Raw genomic sequence first — 20,712 nt, 5'->3', positions numbered from 1 at the left:
GTTGGTATGAAAATGTACAATTATGTTTTCTGATGTGCACATATAAGCCTACAGCAGCAAGTCCTTTATTTATGAACATTTTGGAAGACCAGTTTATTCAGATTATGTTTGCAGTTAAAAGTCTTTGCTTTCAGATGTCTAAGCTCAATTCATAGGATAATCTCATAAGCACACAAATTAGGTGTATGATCTAAAAATTTTAAAAAAAAAATTAATATGGCAAACCAAAAACTCAATCATATTTATAAGTATGTTCCAGCCTTAACTAGAAGAGGACCAGGACTCCTTTGACAAAATTAAAACACACTGCAAGTGAGATAATTTATCACCATGAAAAATAGGTTCTGTATTTTTAAACAGTATATTCTCAGATCCATATGAACTTCCTCTCTGTTTTTCTTCTCCTTCATAACAATTTTTATAGACAAGCGTTATTCATCTTCTGGAGATATATTTTCAATCTGAAACAAATAAACAATCAACATATTTCGTTATATGTAAATCGTTCTAATCCTCTTACTACATCATTCAGTGACTAAATATTGTATAACCATATGAATAATAGTTAGTTTCTTTTGAAAACTTTAAATTTTTTTATGTAAAAGTTTTACAAAACCTTGTGTATGCAAACAATTTTACAATGTAGACCCACCTAGATCGCAGTGCAACTGATGAGATTATAACCTTAAGTATCAATCATTTTTTTACAGTCTTAATTTATTTGCTATATCAGTATTTAATTAATTATATACTTGATTTAGTATTACAAAGTGTATAAATATGAAACTTGTCTCATTTTTATCACTTAACTCTACTAATCTATTATTTACTATATTATTATATATATTACTTACTTTTAATCTTGGAAAGACAACTTTCATCCGTTTCAGTTCTGGTACAAATGTTAATACTATGACACTTAGGAGGAACGCTAAACTCCACTCTGAAGTCACGCTTAAAACATGGACCAACCAATAAGAGTCAGTGGGGCTCCAGTCTGAGACAGTTGTATTCTGTGGCATTCCTATAAATTGTAATTATTTAAGTTTAAATAATAGGTATAAGTTAGAAATATATATATATATATATATATATATATATACAAGTCTTTTATAATATATATAGTGGACATCTTAGTCAAGGAAAGAGGTTGGAACAAGCTTGCTGGCTTGTCAAACATAGTTTATACTCTAGACATTATTTTAATAAACATGTACATGATTATAAAGTTCTAAAACAGTTTACAAGATATCAAAACATTATTTATTTATAAGGATAAGTTTCCTTCCACAATTTGTTCTATAAACTGTGAATGAATGTGTTAATTAATAAGTTGTGATAACAATCCAGAGATGACTTTGTAATACACTTAAACAGTTTTGGCCAAGAAGTGAATCAATTTTCAACTCAAGGAAATTTAAGTAATTTTAATACTGTTAAATCAGAGTACTACAAACATTTTAATTGCCTATCATAAATTATTTACTAAATAAGAATCTATTTTAAATTAATTTCATTGTCTAAGAACTGATATTGACAATAGGGTTTAATTCATTTTATTAACTTGTTTTAATACATTGATGTATGATGGTGGTAATAAAATAAGACCGAATCAGATTTAAAATTATATAACATAAAAGTAGCTCTGGGCACTTGTGGGTATAATTGGAAGATGATTAATATGCTAGAGAAAACTATCATTGTGGTTTACAATTCTGTCTTAAGTGCCTTAGGAACCAACTTATATCACCACCAGATTAAGTGTTAGAGAGGGCTTCTTAGTCCTAACTTCGCCTGGTAAAATAAGACATTCTTTATTTTTACTTTTTTTTATATACTGGTGTACAAAAGATGGACAAGTTTTAATAGAAATTGAGAAAGAAATTTAGTAAAGTATCTCTAAGATAGAAACAGTTAACTTAGGTTAACTTAAAGCCCTACAGGTTTCAAACCTGTTTTGATTGGTATGTATAACCATCCAATTAAAATAAACTAATAATAAATTTAATACAATTCTGATTGAATTCTTATGAGAGTTGTTCAATTATATTTGTTGGAATGTATTGGACTATATGGAGCTTTGAGAGACGGAGAACTTCCAAAGGTGAGCCCTTGGGCTTCTGAAGGCCAGGCCATGCCTGGGCCTGGGATGATTGAGAATTCCAGAGACCGAGACGCACTAGAGTTCGGAGCCTGCTACAGGTCGAGTCCTGCCAGAGGCCTGGGAGATACTAGTGGCTGACAACTCCCAAAATCAGGGACCTAGCAGAAGCTGAAAGCTGTCAATAGACGGGAATTATAGTGTTTAAAAATTCATAGTGTAATGTTTATTCTTTTAGCAATTTCAGAACCAGGTGATTTAGTGACATAAATTTTCTATGTACCAGGTTTATGAACTGCATCATAAATCTACCTAAATCTTCTGGCTGGTCATCTGAAAGGTCTTGTTATAAATTTAGTTGACTGTATGGTTTATTAAAATTCATTTAAACATGTAGTTGAACATTTTTATGCTTTATTTTTGCTTGTACTGTATATCATTACTGTGTTTATACCACTATACCCTAAACTACTTTCAGAGTCTGTGTAGTAAATGTGGGTTGTATATAAACAGTTCACCTTGAGGAGCATGCTGAATTGCCGCCACAGTTGACACCAAGCCTATCATGTTGAAGAGCACGGCAAATGAAGCCAAGACCACTCTCCCATATAGCAGGTACACGGACGTCAAGTGTTCTCTCATCAGGTAGGAAATAAAAGTCTAGAAAACATAGCAATTTTCAGAACAACAAATAAAGAAATATAGTATTACATACAAAAGTAAAATACTTAACAGAATTTACAATAGATGTGCTTTAAAGGTTATCGAGACCTTGACATTTTTGTGTTAATAAATAAGAAGGTTGAGTAAATAAAAGATAGAATAGAAATGGAGCTTGAGCCCATATCAGGTCACCCATCTGAAGTCCTATTCATTCAAGTGATTGTTTAATTGTGTTTTTCAATCCATTGTTTATTTTGTAACTAAGATGAATAACCAAATGAAAATAAAACTTATTCCTTTACCGATTGTGCTAGAGAATGAATGTCTTCTTGAAATCTAAATCGATATTCAGTATATACTAAATGGATAAATAATTTATTCCAATTAGATAAATACAGAGTGAAAGCATTAGTTGTGAATCTCCACTAAATAATGAATTCACTATGACTGATTACTTGTAATCACTTCTGCTAGGTACCTCGAAAGGGCAGGGGACACAAGAGTGGAGAGTACGCATTTTGGTTTAGGCGATTTAAGGATAACGATTTTGAAACGGAGGATCAAGAAAGTCAATAAAATATTTGCAATGTTTTAGGAAAAAACAAAAGACAAAGTAGTAGTTGAGAACGTAATTAGTGTAAATTTGGTGAACTAACACACATAAAATATTAAGAAGAGAAAATTTTACATTACATAACATTTCAAAAAAAGTGATCAGTATTTGCTATTTAATTTCTTGAGGAAAGTACCAAAAATAAATATGTTTACAAATGTAACGTTCTTTGAGTAAAACTAAAAACCAATTCTGAAGAAGTTTTTTTAATTTGGAGCTGGAGTGGCAAAAATAATGAACAATGGTGTCTGGATCTATGGAGTTCAAAATATCAGCTTTTGAATGTATTCACGGTAAAGGTATTAAATTTTCTTTTGTCAAAGACAATCTCAATCTGGTTTTTATAAGTTTCAGTTTAGAAAATGCTCATTTGCTAGAGATTTGAGTCAATGAGATGGTTAGAAGGAATGTGTATACTTTTGAAAGTTCTGGGTTTTGTAAACGGTATATGTTATATTCTAATATAATTTTCTATACACACTTGATACAACTGTTGCCAATACTATACAATGGATCTTGTGCTCTTCATCATCATGTTCTTCTTGATCATTATCATCATCTCTGTGGTCATCGATTTTCTCGCCTGAGACATCTTCATACTCATAGTTGGTGTCCAGACTTGCATTTTAAATCTGAGGCCATGCTTTCATGATTCATGCTTATCAATGAACTCTCAACTCAGTTAGAACTTTCATTGAAAAAGTAAATTCATCAACGTTCAAAAGTAATTCTATTTTCTTCAATGCCTTAAGAGGAAGAGATTCGTGGGATTTGAATCTTTTTGGGTCAAAACAGGCCATACCCCAGTTGAGCGATTTGTGCTGCACAAAATAGCTTTCCATAGTTTGGACAGCTCTGGCTACAACTACAAAAAATTCTTCTTCAGGAGAAGTGCCAACACTGTTGTCTTCAGTCAGTTGTCCTGCCATTTTTTCTCAGTTACTGCTTTACCAATAATGATGATATTAAAAGTCTCATCGATCGTTGCTCTTTCTTTGTTTCTGTGCCGTTTTCAAAACAATGCATGTTGCTTTTAAAGTTTCAACAAACTTGTCCCATAGGCATTTTAATATAATAAGAGAAGAATAAATGTTTCTCCATGCTTGGGCATAGTGTACATTATTTTTTTGGAGATAATCAGATAATGGCATAGTGATTTTGAGCACTTGCAAGAAAACCATACCAACAAGTACTGCTTTGAAATCCAGATACTTGTAAATTAAAGCAGTTGCTTTATGTCTCGCTTTGACATTGAATGTGAAATCAGCTGAATGTGTAATTTTGAACAGAGCCAATACCAAATCCAGATTTAGCTGTGTTTGAAGATTATTTTTCGGAAGAGGTTTACACATCTACCTACTGAATATTTTCTTTGCTGTGTTGCTGCGGCTTTACCATCTAGTAGCCCCAATTGCTTACATGATAATTGCTGTGTTATGAAATAAATGATTAACCATAATTTACATTAAGTTACATGATGCATTTTTGTGTATTTAATAAAATTTAACTATGTCTTAGTATTTTTCTTCAAGGTAAAAACAGAGTTCTTCCTTTTCCTAGTCTTTTTCAAGCATTAAGAAACTAATAATGTGTTACACATACCTGAAACACAAAGTATATGGAGCCTCCCCAGATACACATAGCAGCTCCCGTGTAGTGGACTGGGTAGTCATTGTCCTCCTGGAAGTTAGCTACGAGCAGCAATCCAAAAGCAGAAGCTCCTCCAAACCCTGAAGAAACATTGTTCCACAGTCCTCGAATCCTGTCAGTCTTCTCATCTGACAAATGTTGGTTAATCTGGAGATGTCTTATGAAGATGCTCAAGCCCACTGAAACAGACCATGGAATACTAGAGATCAGATTGCTTTTTGTTAAGCTACTCATACTTTCTCCTCTCACTCTCATAGGATACTTTTCATGCAATATCAATGAAATTAAAATTTGAAACATTTAACCTCCAACATTTTTTCTTTCCTTGTTTCAATGTAAACATTTTTCTTTTTCTTTTTTATTTGTATTTGTGTGGGTTTTCCAATAAATACTCAGTGGTATACATATAAATCAGTTTTCTTGTATAATTTATTTTTTTAGCTTTTATTTTAAGGCTTTTTGTTTTTAATGTAGTAAAAAGTATACCTATTCCGGGGAGTTGCTTAGTTTTAAGTAAATTTAAAATTAAAACTTGTATTCTACATTATATTATTTATTTATACAGTGTTTTGAAAGTTGTTGATTTTCCTGATTGTCATTTATTTAGGATTTGAATGTAAATGGTTGAAAAAAACCTACAATATTTTTTGTTTGAAGGTTATTTTTGACGATGGAAGGATTGTGAAGGAAACAGGATTTTTCCGGACATTTGTCATCGTTCAGTGAAACAAAAAATCAGTAACACTACGTTTCAAGATCTGCAAGCTGATCTCTTCTTCAGGTACTTCAGGTACATCTGAAGAAGAGATCAGATTGCAGATCTCGAAACGTAGTGTTACTGATTTTTTGTTTCACTGAACGATGGCAAATGTCCGGAAAAATCCTGTTTCCTTCTACAATACTTGCATGAAACTTTGGATGTTTTGATGACACACAAAGAGTAATGTGAGAAATGTAAAAATTAAAAGACTGATAAAAATTGTGATATTTGTATTTTTGGTTTTTGAGTGTGGAATAAGTCATTATAGTGTACACAAATCAAGTATGGATTTACCACTAGGCTATTTACCAATAGTTTTTTTTAAGCATAATCTTTGTTATTAGTAATTATTTCAATTGATTTGTTAATTATTTAGACATAAAGGTATAAACCAAATTACACCCTGTAGTAAAGAAAGGGGATGCCTTAATAATCAGCACCTACAAACCACTTTCATGGAAAATTCAAAACATAAAGTGAATTGAATTTGAGATTGAATTCTAAAATTCAAGTTTTACTGAAATAGTCTTTTTTAAATACACATTTACAATTATAGTGGGAGTGTGAGTCCTCTATTTCACTTAAAACTAAACCTCTTTAAATCTGTCTAAGTATAAACTTTCTACGTATTTTAGTGAAGAGTGATATGAAGAGTTCCATTTACAAGTTACATCATAAACATTACTAAACAAATATGGAAATTTAGACATACCTAATATTTATATCAGCACCGAATAACTTTATAATCTTATACATTTTTTAATACAAACAGATGTGTAATCTGTGTAACAGTAATATAATTATTCTCCTTACATACGACTGAGCAGATACTGACAAACATGGCAAAAACACAGCTCTCCGGTGGTCTGTCTCCTGTGTCACTGATGTATGGAATGATGAGAGCCACATGTTTGTATTTCAAGGCTAGCAAAAATCTGTAACATTGAACAATTTTAAATAATTTATTGTAAAAACAAGGTCAAAGTGTTATTCAGTAGCAGCCCTAAAATTATCAAATCAAATATAAAATTATATTAGTAATCACACTTGTCAGAAAGTCCACCAAGTATCACATACTAAACCCAGAAAGGTACTTTGTGTATTTTTTATGCGCAGGAATTGTTTCTCCACTACAATGTCTTGTGGCAAAACTGTCAATAGTCCATTCGGCAGTGCTTCCACTCTTCAATGCCTCATTGGCTATTGGTGACAGCGGAGTGGTTTTCAGGTCTAATATTGGTATTTTTGACATGTGTAACTTTTATGGGTAGGTACTTTTACTGTATTAATTTGCCTCTGTAAATGTTACCCATCAATATTCTTTCAGAACATTTAACTAACGTAACAATTACGCATAAATATAAATAAACAGTGTTTTACGTTTTTACTTAACTACATTACTCAGCATTTTGATCATTCTGTTCATCCATAATTGTATTAGAAAAATTATATCAGTATAAAGTGTGTGGTGTTGCCTATAAATGGTTTGAAGAGTTACCTGCAAGACAGAAGGCAGCAGTGTCTCAGTGTAGGTTCTGTTTTAAGTGATGCAGAAATACTAAAGCAAGGTGTACCTCAGGGATCTGTCTTGGACGCAATATTATTTATTATAATATATATAAATGTATAAATGTAGTGGCAGGTTTCGAGGAGATATCACCTCTTTTTGCTATGACAGGGCACTCTTTTACACTAGTTCGGATTGGAATAATATATAGTCCAATAGGAACTAATCTAGAAGCATTTCAGTGGCGGTTTAGTACAGAAAAAACAAAATATATAAATTTTAGTCTAAGGAAAGATGTTTATTTTTTGATACTCGAATATATTATAAATGCTCAGATTGGCTTGGTGTTCAAACAGTATGTATGACAAATAAGTGTGCTGTAGTGGAAAGAAGTATTAAGTATTTTAGGAATTCATGTTGACAGGGAAGTAAATTGGAAAGTTCATATAAATAATAATTTGAACTCCACACAAATGTTTTTAAATTATTTTTCACAGAGAACATCACGGAGGAAATTTGAAATTGTACAAACAAAGAAATTGCTTTTCTGAGGAAATGTATGCAAACAAAAATCATACGGCTATCTCAAAATTGGAAACATTTTTGGATTATTAGTCCTTGTCTGCGGCACAACAATCATTTGACAACAACATTCATGTTCAAACACTTCTTACTGCGGTGAGACATACAAGACTACTACTACTGAGTGAAGATTCAAGTTTTTACTGAATTATCTTAGATTTTTATGAAAAAGAGATAGAGATGCCCAGAAAATCTAACAACAAATTGGCTCCCATCTCTAACATCTGGGATATGATATTAAAAGAAATCAAGAAGAACTACAAGTCAGGATGTTATCTAACTATTGATGAGCAGTTAGTTTGGTTTAAAGGAGATGTCCCTTTGAATGTATATTCTTTCTAAACATAAAAAGTATGGAATTGACGGTTCTGTCCCTGGTGGTTGACACTGATGTTGATACTAAGTACCACACTAGTATACTATACACTAGCGTGTATTTGTTGATATAAAAACATATTTAGGAAAGAATTCATATCCTCTAAACATTGCTGCTTGACCATTCTTTTTGGGGGAACTTATTCAAAACTGTTAAGGGCTCCAATCGTAATGTAGCAATTGATACTTAGTTTACAAGCATTCCACTTGATCAGCATCTTCTAAACGAGTAAATGTTGACAACTGTAGGAGCAGTTAAGAAAAATAAACCTGAGCTATGTGCAGGCCATTGACAAAAGTGTGATGATCATAAAAGCACCTACTTCTCTTTATTTATTTCATAAGTATATTACAGTTTGTTTTCATATAAGCCAAACAAAAATATACTTATAGTTATGGCATTGAGAATACATAATGCAGTAACAATTGATGACACAACAAAAAACCAGATAAGCCGTAGTTTTGTTTTCAATAGTACCAAAGAAGGAGTGGATTCCTTTGACCAAGATGCCAAAATATGAACCATGGTCGAAAAACCAATAGGTGGCATTGGTTTTGTTTACAACATGATGAACATAAGGAAATTTAATGCTTATGTGATCTATACACATAACATGTATTCTCAAGGCTAGGAACCTTTTGTCTAGACTAAATCTTTACACTACTTACTCTTCACAGTTAACTGACAGAAAAACGCAAATAAGATTTCAAAATTATCCCAAAAATGAATTTATTTTTGAAGTAATCAATCAGAAAGCTGGTTGGGGCTGTGGAGAAACCTGTGAATGTAAATGAAAATCAGCAGGGATCTCAGAAATATTGCAAATTCTTTCAGTAATCAAAATGAAGGTTTACCACAAAATACTGTAAATGTGGAAAACCAATCTGCCAAAAGCATTCCATAAAAAGTTTGTCCCAGAGTGTTTGTGAACAAACTAAAGTAAATGATAGACAAAGGTCTAATATGTCTTAAGTTTAAATTTTAAATGCGTAACTAATATTATACAAAACATGTAAAGAAAATTCAATACTGTAGAAAACATAACTAATTATATTCTAACTAAAATAAAAGTCCAATGACATTGTTTGACTACTAGATGGTTTTCAATATGTTATTTGGGAAATGTTTAATTTACATTTTTTTAGATAAAAACCATGGAAAATTTATATATTTTTGTAAAAGAATTAATAGATACTATAGTCTTTATAGATACTCTATAAATGTAGCTTTAATTAAATTATTACTTTCACTCAATTAATTTTATTTGATTTAGGAAATGAGTAAAAATGTTTGTATACATATATTTTACATTATTTTTTTAAGCTTATGAATGCATATATTTTCTTGATTGGAGGAAAGTATAAAAAATCAATACTTTTTATAGCAGTAACTTTTTAGTCGTATGTAAATATATATATATACATATATTTTCTTCATCATTAAAAAAAAGTAAACTCAACTATGGCACTTCAAATAAGAGTATCTTAAAACGGAGGTAGATTACAACTGATAGTAGATGCATTTTTTACCGAAATAGGTCTTAAAAAACCAATACATGTACCTATTTTCTTGATCAGGGCAACTAGGTATTTGTAAATACACTAATGGATTGTAATATCTTCTCAGTCGATATCTATATATTTTCTGTATCATGGCAACAAGAGAACTCATCTTTATGGTAATGAAGATATCTTAGACAGAAAATAGATTGCAAGGGCAGGTAGTAGATGTTTTTTTTGCATCTAAATAGATTTTGAAACCCAAAATTTGTATATATTTTTCTTCACCTAGATAATAGGGCAAACTCAACTTATGGAACTAGAAATATCTTAAACCAAAAGTAAATTACAAGGGTTGTAAGCAGACATTTTAAAACTGTGGTGTGTAAAATTTAAGTGATTCAAAACAGAAATGCATGTTAATACATGCACAAAATGTGAAATAAGGACATGGAAACAATGTATTTAACTTTTAAATCTTAAATAAATGTACCAATCTGTTCCTGCTCCAGATGATGTTGGATATTTTGGAGATACACTATTTTTAAGACGATTAAGATCTTCAATAAATATAAATCTATAAGGATAGGAAAGATTTGAGTTGGGAAAAAATTACTAAAATCTTAATTACTGGGATGCTGAAGGACTGGAGATATCCAACTGTAACTATAATAATCTCTCCAAGAGAGTTCACTTCTGGTGGGTTTATATCGATAGATCTATAATAGTAGTTTTCAGATAGAAGCTCCAATCATCAATGCCATACATTGATACATTTATATAAAATCATATGGCTTTATTCAAGCTTGAACTTGGAGCTTCTCTTGATCTGAACACTACTTTGGTTTACTATGAAGGGTGACTGTTGCAGTGGATGGAATTTCTTTAGAGTTACAGACTGTTGGGAGCCTAAACATGAATGAGTATTGTCCCCTTACTTCTTCCAAGGTAACATGACAGATATAGTGCCTGCTGTTCTTCCTCATGGGATCTCAACATGATGTGGCCCTTAGCGCCATCTTTACTCATCTTGAATGTCATGTCTCTCCCGAACCAAGTGCTAAGGTTCTTTTAATATTCAGTGCAATGCGAGCTCTCTTCAACTTCTTGTCAAGTGCAAAAAACTATAATAATAGAACATTGTGGTCTATTTGGGAACCCACTGTTCTAAGTTAACCTCAGAGCTGTGATTTTTCAATTCCTGAAGTTTGATGATACTAAAAGAAGTTCTAGCCTTTAATATACAGGGTGAGTCTGACCACCGTGCAGTATTTACAGCTGTCTTAATAACTGACTTCCACACTTTTTCTATCTCTTTTCTCCATAATTTGGCCTCTCCGAATCCGTTAAAATTATTTTCAATTTTGAAAAATGCCCCTAAAGGGCCCAATTTGGGGGGTAGGGGTGTTTTTGGGGAATTTTCAAATGTAAACATGGGTCGTGTGATACATAAATTTAAAGGTCTAATTACACCGAACATTTTGGCGCAAACAAAAGTTAATTATCTTTAACCGTATGTAAAAATAAAAGTTCTTTTAAAAACAAACAATTTTTGTATTTAACTTTTTTTCCTATCTCTTTCTGTTTCAAAATGGCAGCCGAAAAACTGAATGACGTATGTCTGTTTACAAAATGTAACAAATTATTTTTATAGGATATGAAATAAAAATATGTCCTATAATTTCTAATTTGCTTAATAGCTCTGAATGATCTCTGAACTAGCCATAATCTTACCTTTCATTGATTTTGCTAGTACAGGTGCTCGAATTGTAGTCCGTCATTTGCTAAACACAGTTTTAATCTGGAACTTAAGCTATCTACAGCTCGCAACACTTCTTCGTGCCTGATTTAATTTATAGCATTCTGGATTCGCTGCATCATATCTTCGGGTGTTGTCGGTCGTAAAACATAAACTAAATCTTTCAGCCTACCCCATAAGTAAAAGTCCATACAGGTCACATCAGGGGATCTTGGTGGGTAGTTAATTGGACCACCTCTTCCAACCCATCTTCCAGGATATTGTTCATCAAGCGTTTGTCGCACGATGTGCGAGTAGTGAGCCAGAGCACCGTCATGCATAAACCACATATTGCCAACAACTTCGTCAGGTACATCTATTAATAAGTTAGGCAAGTGATTAATTAAAAAATTGTTATAAGTCTCTCCATCTAGGTGTCCTTCAAAGAAAAAAGGACCTACAATTCTCCTGCCAACAATACCACACCAAGTATTCACAGTCCAGTACCTCTGGTTGTCAACCTCTCGTATCCAATGGGGGTTCTCATGAGCCCCATGACGGTTAACTACGCCGTTGCTCCGAAATGTAGCTTCGTCACACCATAGTAAATTGCGAAAAAAATGTTCATTTTGTAGCAGCTTTTCTCTTGCCCACAAACAAAAATTCATTCTTTGAATGCCATCATCACCATGAAGTTCTTGGACATCTTGTAGGGATGCATTTTATTGTCTTTCAGGATCCTCACCACTGAACTTTGGCTCATACCAGAATCAATAGCTATTCTTCTGGAAGAATCATTTGGGTTTAGTTGCACCGCCGCGCCGCCAACACTTCTGGTGCCCTATCACTTCTTACAGGCCTTGCAAGTGTTTTTCCCTTATTGCTGTCAGACTGTACCTGTCCTGTTTCATGAACTCGAATAGCAAGTCTTTGAAAAGCCATTCGTGACTGAAGTTCTCTATTTGGAAACCGTTCGGCATATACCCTCGCAGAAGCCACATAGTTTTGAAAACATTCGCCTAACACCATTAGCATATTGAATGCTTCTGCATTTGTGTACGGCATTTCGAAAAACCACAAGCTGTCCTTAACAGCAGACACCAATGAACTGACTAAGGGTAGCCTTATCACATTTGTCAGATAAAGATGTCTAGCCAGCATACCGCAAGTGATAAGCCTGTTGAGGGTGGTACAAAGTACCTTTCTAGTCCAAGACTGCATTGAGATTGTGCATACATGAATCATTGTTATCTTTAAAAGATAAACATGGAAACTACTACAAAAATATTGGGCCACATTGGAAAATTAAAACATGTTGAATTTTGGTCTGATTTCATAACAAATTCTGTTTATTTAATCACAAAAACCTGTTTGTTCAAATAAAAATAATTTGTTACATTTTGTAAACTGACATATGTCATTCAGTTTTTAGGCTGCCATTTTTAAACAGTAAGAGACAGGAAAAAAAGTTAAATACAAAAAATGTATGTTTTAAAAAGGCTTTTTAATTGATATAAAATTTATTATATGTTGCTATTTAAGAATTTTGAGTGTTAGGATTTTTTTATTCTTAAATTTTGAATATTTTTGAAATTTAGAAAATCCAGTGAAAAATACCCGTACCACATATTTCATTGAAAAATAGGTCAATAGCAAGTTAGGAAAACAATCTGAAGCTGTTCCGTATTGTAGGTAGGGTAACACGGTACTTTATTTTAAAGTCCTATTTCAAAACGTTTTGGTACACCCTGTACATACAGTTAAAGATAATTAACTTTTGTTTGCGCCAAAATGTTCGGTGTAATTAGACCTTTAAATTGATGTATCACACAACCCATGTTTACATCTGAAAAAGCACCCCTACCCCCCAAATTGGGCCCTTTAGGGGCATTTTTCAAAATTGAAAATAATTTTAACGGATTCGGAGAGGCCAAATTATGGAGAAAAGAGATAGAAAAAGTGTGGAAGTCAGTTATTAAGACAGCTGTAAATACTGCTCGGGTGGTCAGACACCATGTATTTTTTATCATTGTAACTTAAAAGGAAATATAAGACAAAAAGAATTAAAATTGGAAAGGGATGGTGACGGATGCTGTACCACACAGCACAGCATCTTATAAAACTAGCAAATATAGTAATGTTGGGCAGAAGTTTTAATCTTGCAAAGTCTCTGCGGCTTTGATAGTTATCATGTGTCGCCTACCGCAGTTCACAACTGCCTCATTGAACTTAAAATGTTTCTAAACAATCAATATGTGAGGTGTAAACTTATCAAGAACTTTTTTTCTGAGATGACCATACCAAGTGATTGTGCATGATTAAAAGACAATATTTCAGATATCCATGAATACAAGTGATAATAATCTTTAACACTTTACTTCAAAAGTCACTGACTGCACTTGTACAATTGCCATTTCTTTGCATGCACTTAACACCTTATCTGAGCAATAGTAAAGCTCTCAAATCAAATGTTTCTTTGTAGACTATATTAGAATTAGGGCATTCCACACCTATCTGTGTCAAACAACTGTTCTTGTGTCATATTCCAACCATATTAGATAGAGTCAATACAACTGTGAATGAATTGAACACAATTTTGCAGTTAAGATTTAAGGTAAATAAATGTCTATACATATTGTTTAAGCAATGACATTGGACTTTTCTTAAGTTAATAACCTTTCTGTAGAGAGTTGTGGCCCCTTACTTTTGTACAGTTAATTAGTGTTAAAGCCACTCTACAAAGTAAAGGAATTTTGATCCCAAATAATTTGCCTATCTCAAAATGACCACACACAGGCGTGATCAACATGTTCAAGCTCTGCACATTTGGGAAAAGCTGGATGAAAATAATTATCTGTGTGTGAATAAATATATAATATATATAAAGAGTGTTCCATATGTAATGTTCAGTGAATATTATAGTATTAAATGATTATGGAATTTTGCTGTTTATTGTAAAAATCTAGATCTGCTATAAGGCAGTTTCTAATGTTCTTTTTAAGGCAAATGAAATATTACATGGAGTAAAAAAAATCAAAATACGTTAAAGGAATGAAACTTTTATCCATTTACCAATTTTCCTAAATGATGTTTGAGAAAAATTCACGTTTAACACCTGGGTTCAGAAATGCTCTCCTATTGGAGTTATTTATATTGCAGATTATACATAATCGGCTGTAGCAAAATAGTGTAGAGTATAGAGAAGGGATTTCTCAAAATGACTTACTTTCGTCCATAATGTTAGGAACCATTTTGCTTTTCATATCAGGATTTTACATGGTGCTCCTTTGGGATGAAGCTGGAATATATGTCACAGCAGTGGAATAGTATAAGTTACAGGGATGAGGTTTTCTTAAAATGATTATAAATTACTTCAATAACGATACACCTATAACCATTAGGTGACTTCGCTTGCAAATTTCAATGGGTACCCTTCTTATAGTGAAAGCATTTATTATGTAATATGATGAAATCGTATGACATTTTTCAAACAGAAGTATACTTATTATTTCAGTTTCTATGGTTAAGAGATTTAAAAGTTAAATAAATTGTTTCTATGTCCTTATTTCACATTTTGTGCATGTAGTAACATGCATTTCTGGTTTGAATCACTTAAATTTTACACGCCACAGTTAAGTTTGCCTGTCCTAATGCGCCAATCACAAAAATATTTTAAAACGTCTGCTTACGGCCCTTGTAATTTACTTTTGTTTCATGTTCATACAACATTAAAAAATAACTGTTTACAATACATTTTGTGTGATAGAAGCTCATTGTGGCATGTTTATATCAATTTTCCTGTTTTCCCTAATTCACAGTAAAAATGTCATATTCAGTGAAGAGTACCTAATGCACAAACAGCCACAGCTTTGTTCAAGGTTTAAATAGTATTTCCAATTGTATTAGGTGGTTTGTATTTGTCACTGGTACAATTTGTATTAAAAATTAGATTGTAATCTCATTCTTGCAAATTGTATTACACCATGGACCAAGCAATGTACTCGTACTTTTTGTGTTTGACTGGAATTGTCGAGCCTTTTTCGGTCTTGGTGATCCAAAATGCTTCTACTGGGATGATTGGATCAACATCAACATTCTAAATATTTATTAGTTTATAAAGAAAGAAACACGTAAATAGTAATTGTTAATATACTTCTAACTTTACATTTTTAGCAAAAATTTAGAATTAGATATAAAAGACAAACTTACTATCTAACTTTTACTATAAATTTAACGACTATTACAAAACCCATCTTATTTGTATTTTGTTAGAAGTAGGCTTCTCTGATCTGTGTATGTATATATATTTTCTTGATTGGAAACAAGGCAAAATCAACTGTGGAACAAAAAGTACTAAGAACAAAGTAATATACAATGGCTGTTGCACTTTTTTATGTATTTTCTTGATCGTTGCAACTTAGCAAACTCAACATTGACGGAAATATAATTCACTCGAACCATAAGTAATCATACACATGCAACATCTACTAAATTGTGTGCTAAGCAGTGGGTAACTGATAGCAGTGCAAATATAAAGTAGTATAACTTTGACTATACATTTAAAGACTGGTGAAAGCTATCTTAGTTGTATTTTGACAGAAGTAGGCTTCTCAGAGCTGTGTATGTATATATATTTTCTTGAACCGGAAAAGGCAAATCGACTATGTAACAAAATATATTAAGACCTGAGTAAATTACAATAGCCATTAATATACACTTTTAAACTTGTTTTCTTGATCATGGTAGACAATATTGGCACTATTAATATAATTCACTTGATCCAGAAGTGCTCATATATGTAAAACCTACAAAATTACGTGCAAAGCCACGGGTACTTCTAGTATTATTATAAGCAAAAAAAAAGTTTTTCATACAATATTTTATATTTACTTTATAAGAATTAGTGTTCTAGTGTATTATAATTTTGAATTTATCAAGTGTTTTGAATTTTTTTATTCATATAATTGCAACCTCAATAAAAGTGACAAAATATAAGCTTTTATTTGTTGATTGAAACGAAAGTTTAGGCAACTCAGCTGTGTGAATCTAATAATTTGGTAAATATGCTATTGTTTTAAATTAGCTAAATATTAGTTATACTAAAGCTAGGTTTTTTAACTTACGTTGTAATAAATGTCAATGGAAATATGATGAAGAAGCCAACCGGGGCGAGGTGAGCTGGCTTGGATCTCACAGCCATCACACTGTCAGGACTGACAGGTGGAGCCGGCTGATAAGAGGCCACCATGATTAGATATTGCTCCAATGAAGAAATCACTGAACTATCACCGGCCCCTATTTCGGAATCAATCACAGAAAGTGAAGTATTCTCTAAACTGATTTCTAAACTAATTGCAGATAAGTTACATATCAATTTTGAGACACCACTTTAAACAGAGAAATTCCATTAATAATCTTTTAACTGCTCTTGAAGAAAGTGAGATTAAAATTTACAAATGAATGAAAACGTATTCTGGCTATAAAACTAAGTCAGGTAACGGAAATGAATTGTTCAGTGTAACGTATATTCATTAGAATTATGTATGATAAGTGAATTCTTTGAGAAGAATTATTCTTTAATTATCTTATCACTTACAAGAGATCTTATTTCATCAATACAGTAATCGTGCACCAAGTTAGTTGTTCTTCAAAAGTTATATCAACCAAGTAAACACCTGTTAATCTGGCATGGTTAAGAATTTGTATATAGTAAACACATGTGTTTACTGCTGGATTTAAAATAATTGAAAGTAAGCATGACTCTTCAATTGTTTCTTATCTATTTTTTATACTGCAGTGACATTATCAGAGTTAGTTTAATCTTTAGTATCTGAAACTTTTTGTTAAGCCATATAAACTCAAGAACCAGAGGATTTTTTACAAACCACCAGCAACTATATAAACTTTCCTGCTGCCCCAATATAGTAACTATGAGTTAAATTGACATAGTATTATCATGTTTAACGTATTACACTTACATGTTTTTCATCAAATGCATGTTTTAAAAATGTTGATGATGACTAACCAGTTAAATCGTAAAAAGGTCTAAATGATTATACAATGTCTGAATAATTGATTCTAAGCAATAACAATAAATAATTGATTCTTTAACAATAAATAATAAAAATATATGTTGCTGCTCTATCAGAGTTGTTTTAGCTATTACTTTAAATGTTGAAAAGAGAATAAAATTATGTTGAATTCGGAAAGATTAGTTTTTAAAACACTCATATGAGTAAATATGGAATGCATATTTTAATATCAACTGTTATGTTATTTCCTATATTGATTTAACTCAATAGGAAAATATGTATTGCACAATAGGCTAAATGACTTCTTATTGTAAAAGTTAACTTTGTCAATTGTATGATTGATGTTTAAAGACAATAAACTTTTTGATTTCTGAACAAATATGGTTAGTATTCATCTGCCAAAATAAACTGTTACTGAGGAAATGAGTTAGATGTTGAAAGCACTCTTTAAAGAGAAGGGAGTGGCCAGGTACTTGTAGATTCAGTCCTGGCCTTGTCTCTCTCTCCTCATCTCTTCTGAAAATTTATTTGATGTTATCAGAATTTTCTTTTATTAAAATTACACGTTATGCACAGATAATTGTTTGTTACTCTTATTCTTCTGATACTGTTTCTTACGTTACATTAAGTGTTAGTGCTATAGTTAATTACATTCAACTCACTCTTTAATGATTTTTTTTTTTTAAGTAACTAATGTTATTTATAGTTGTTAAATCATAATTTTTGTCTATTGCAATGCCACAATTTTATTACAAAATGTCAACAAATTGCTATAGTATAATATAAAATTGGGAGTCGTTCATTTGATATGTAAATACAAAACATTTGTATAGGAGCAAAAAAAGTCACAAATGGCAACATCTTTAAAAAAAAGTGAATTACCAAATTAGCATTTGTACAACCAATAAAAGATTATTGCTCTCACAAAATTTACCCATACTCATAAACTATTGTTTGGATTATAACAACATATATGTTGTGGATATCTGCAATCATTAAGTGTAAAAAAACATAACATTTTGAGAACTGTTAGGTGCTGTATATCTGATATTTATTTCAGATTGCCTGTTTCCAGGGCCGTGCGCAGAATTTTATTTAGGTGGGGGGGTTCTATACTTATTTTATGAAATAAAAAAGAAGAAACTTAAATAAGTAATAGATTAAAAATTAATACGTATGGAAAATGAGTTTATTATAAAATTGTAAAACTACATACTTTTAATACATTTAAACTGAGCACAATTAAACTGATATATGGAAACAATATGATATATCCCAATCTTCAAGGGGGGGGGTTTGAACCCCCAAAACCCCCCCCCCATGCGTACGGGCCTGCCTGTTTCTGCCTGAATATGTGATTTTTTATATAAAGTTAAATATATATATATATATATATATATATATATATATATATATATAAAGGAACAAAGTGTTGTACACAATACTGAAGTTGTATGTCAAACCAACCACCAAATAAAATCACCACTTTATTGATCGACTGTGACTTTAAATGGCAATCATATGTTGACTGCCTGACACAAAAGCTCAGAAAACTTAATTACCCTAACTTGTATCACATGAGAGAGTACTTAACCACACTCAACTTTGAAGGTAGCTCCATGGTTGCCTCGTTTGACACCTAGTTTGAGATAAGGCATAATTCGAGGAAAGTTTTCAGAACTTAAACTTGTTCACAAAATTATCCTACATGTAGTTTTCTGTGTAGTTAAACACCACTCATCACGAGAGCTGTTTAAACGTATTGTGAACCAATCAACATTATTTATATTCAGTTTTAATGTTCGCTCAGATGAATGAAAACTTATTTAACCGAATAGTAATAACCCAACTAAGGAGGCCTAAAATTAAATAGTTTAAACTCTTCTACCGTTCATGAATTATAGTGGTAGAAATAATATTATTTTAAATGTACAGATTTGTTAAAGAATATTAACTACAAGTAAAAGTACAAGTGTGTAAAATAAAAAAACTGTTTACTCTAGAAAAGACCTCTCTCAAGTACTGTATTTTTATATTTAGTTAGCTTTTATACTGAAATGAAATCTAAAGTCAATGTTTGATTAAGCAGGGGCAGGGGGGTTAATTAAGGAGAGGGGTAGGAAGAGAACAATACAACTTTCCTCCAAGAACCCTAAAAATTAAAATGTTTCTATAGTATCAATCCAAACTGTTTGAAATTTAGTAGTTAAGTGGTTTACTTTGAATTAGGCTTATTTAACTGATACAAATTTAGATTTATTCCATACAACCCAGTGTGGTATGCTCTTCAATCAGATCCCCCCCACCCCCACCCCCCACAAAGACAGTCATATAGTTATACCACTGGAACTAGGTATATTTATTTGTAATTAAAGAGGAATACTTGTTTTACTATAACTGCAGATATTATGAGCACATGGCTTCTTATAAATTTACATTAAGTTTAATTAATTAGTAAAGAATTTTGAATTGAATTTGAATAGAATTTGTAAGGCTCAATCACAATTAATAAATCACCATGATAAAAGTATTGTAGCATTACAGATCGTACAGTTGAAAGGTTATGAGAAACTGGTTCTTGAGATTTTATTAAACTAATTCAATTTCATACAGTATATAGATTGTAAAGTGTTCTGTAGTATTTAAAACTATACAATAACACAACTGAAAGGCATACACTGTGCTACATTTCAAAATCTGTCATCTTTAATTGAGATAACACAGATTATAGTTATGCAAGAATAGATAACAGTGAGAGTCTTACAAAAATGTTAATAGTAAAAATTACATTTTGTTTTCGGGAATGTAGCATGTATGGTAATTATCACATGTAATTCAGTTATTGCTTATTGTTGTGCAACTACACCATTTTATAAAAAAACCAACAGCAGAATATCATTTTGTCTAAGTAATTTTATAATCTAATCTTTAGAATTAACTTTGTTGTTTATTATGTTGATCATATTAATTTTCATAGTTTAAAATTATTTATATCAGTGGACTACTTTAAGTGTCAATCAACCACATTTAGAGGCTTTAATTTTAAATCACAATGAGATAAAAAGTGTCATTTTATATCTGTGTTCACACAGTACTCTAATACTGATAAAGTTATTTAGAACTTTTAACCACTGAATTTAAATAATTTAAATATGGTTGTTCAAAACCAAATCATTTTTACTAATTGGTTT

The 20,712-nt window shown here is 31.5% G+C and overlaps 1 protein-coding gene across 1 annotated transcript; it reads right to left on the bottom strand.

Moving 5' to 3' along the window:
- Positions 1-307: 307 nt before the first annotated feature.
- Positions 308-16,999, bottom strand: LOC124361527 (DNA damage-regulated autophagy modulator protein 2-like). The gene is made up of 6 exons (XM_046815584.1): positions 16,613-16,999; positions 6,601-6,722; positions 4,980-5,206; positions 2,620-2,761; positions 855-1,024; positions 308-461 (listed from the first exon to the last, which is right to left on the bottom strand). The coding sequence occupies exons 1-6, from the start codon at positions 16,735-16,737 to the stop codon at positions 432-434; spliced, it is 816 nt and encodes a 271-aa protein (XP_046671540.1). The 5' UTR covers positions 16,738-16,999; the 3' UTR covers positions 308-431.
- Positions 17,000-20,712: the final 3,713 nt, after the last annotated feature.

This window comes from Homalodisca vitripennis, chromosome 4, assembly GCF_021130785.1.
Source record: "Homalodisca vitripennis isolate AUS2020 chromosome 4, UT_GWSS_2.1, whole genome shotgun sequence".
NCBI lineage: Eukaryota > Metazoa > Arthropoda > Insecta > Hemiptera > Cicadellidae > Homalodisca > Homalodisca vitripennis.
Note: the sequence above shows the minus strand (reverse complement) of the source record. Positions and strands in the feature narration are given on the sequence as shown.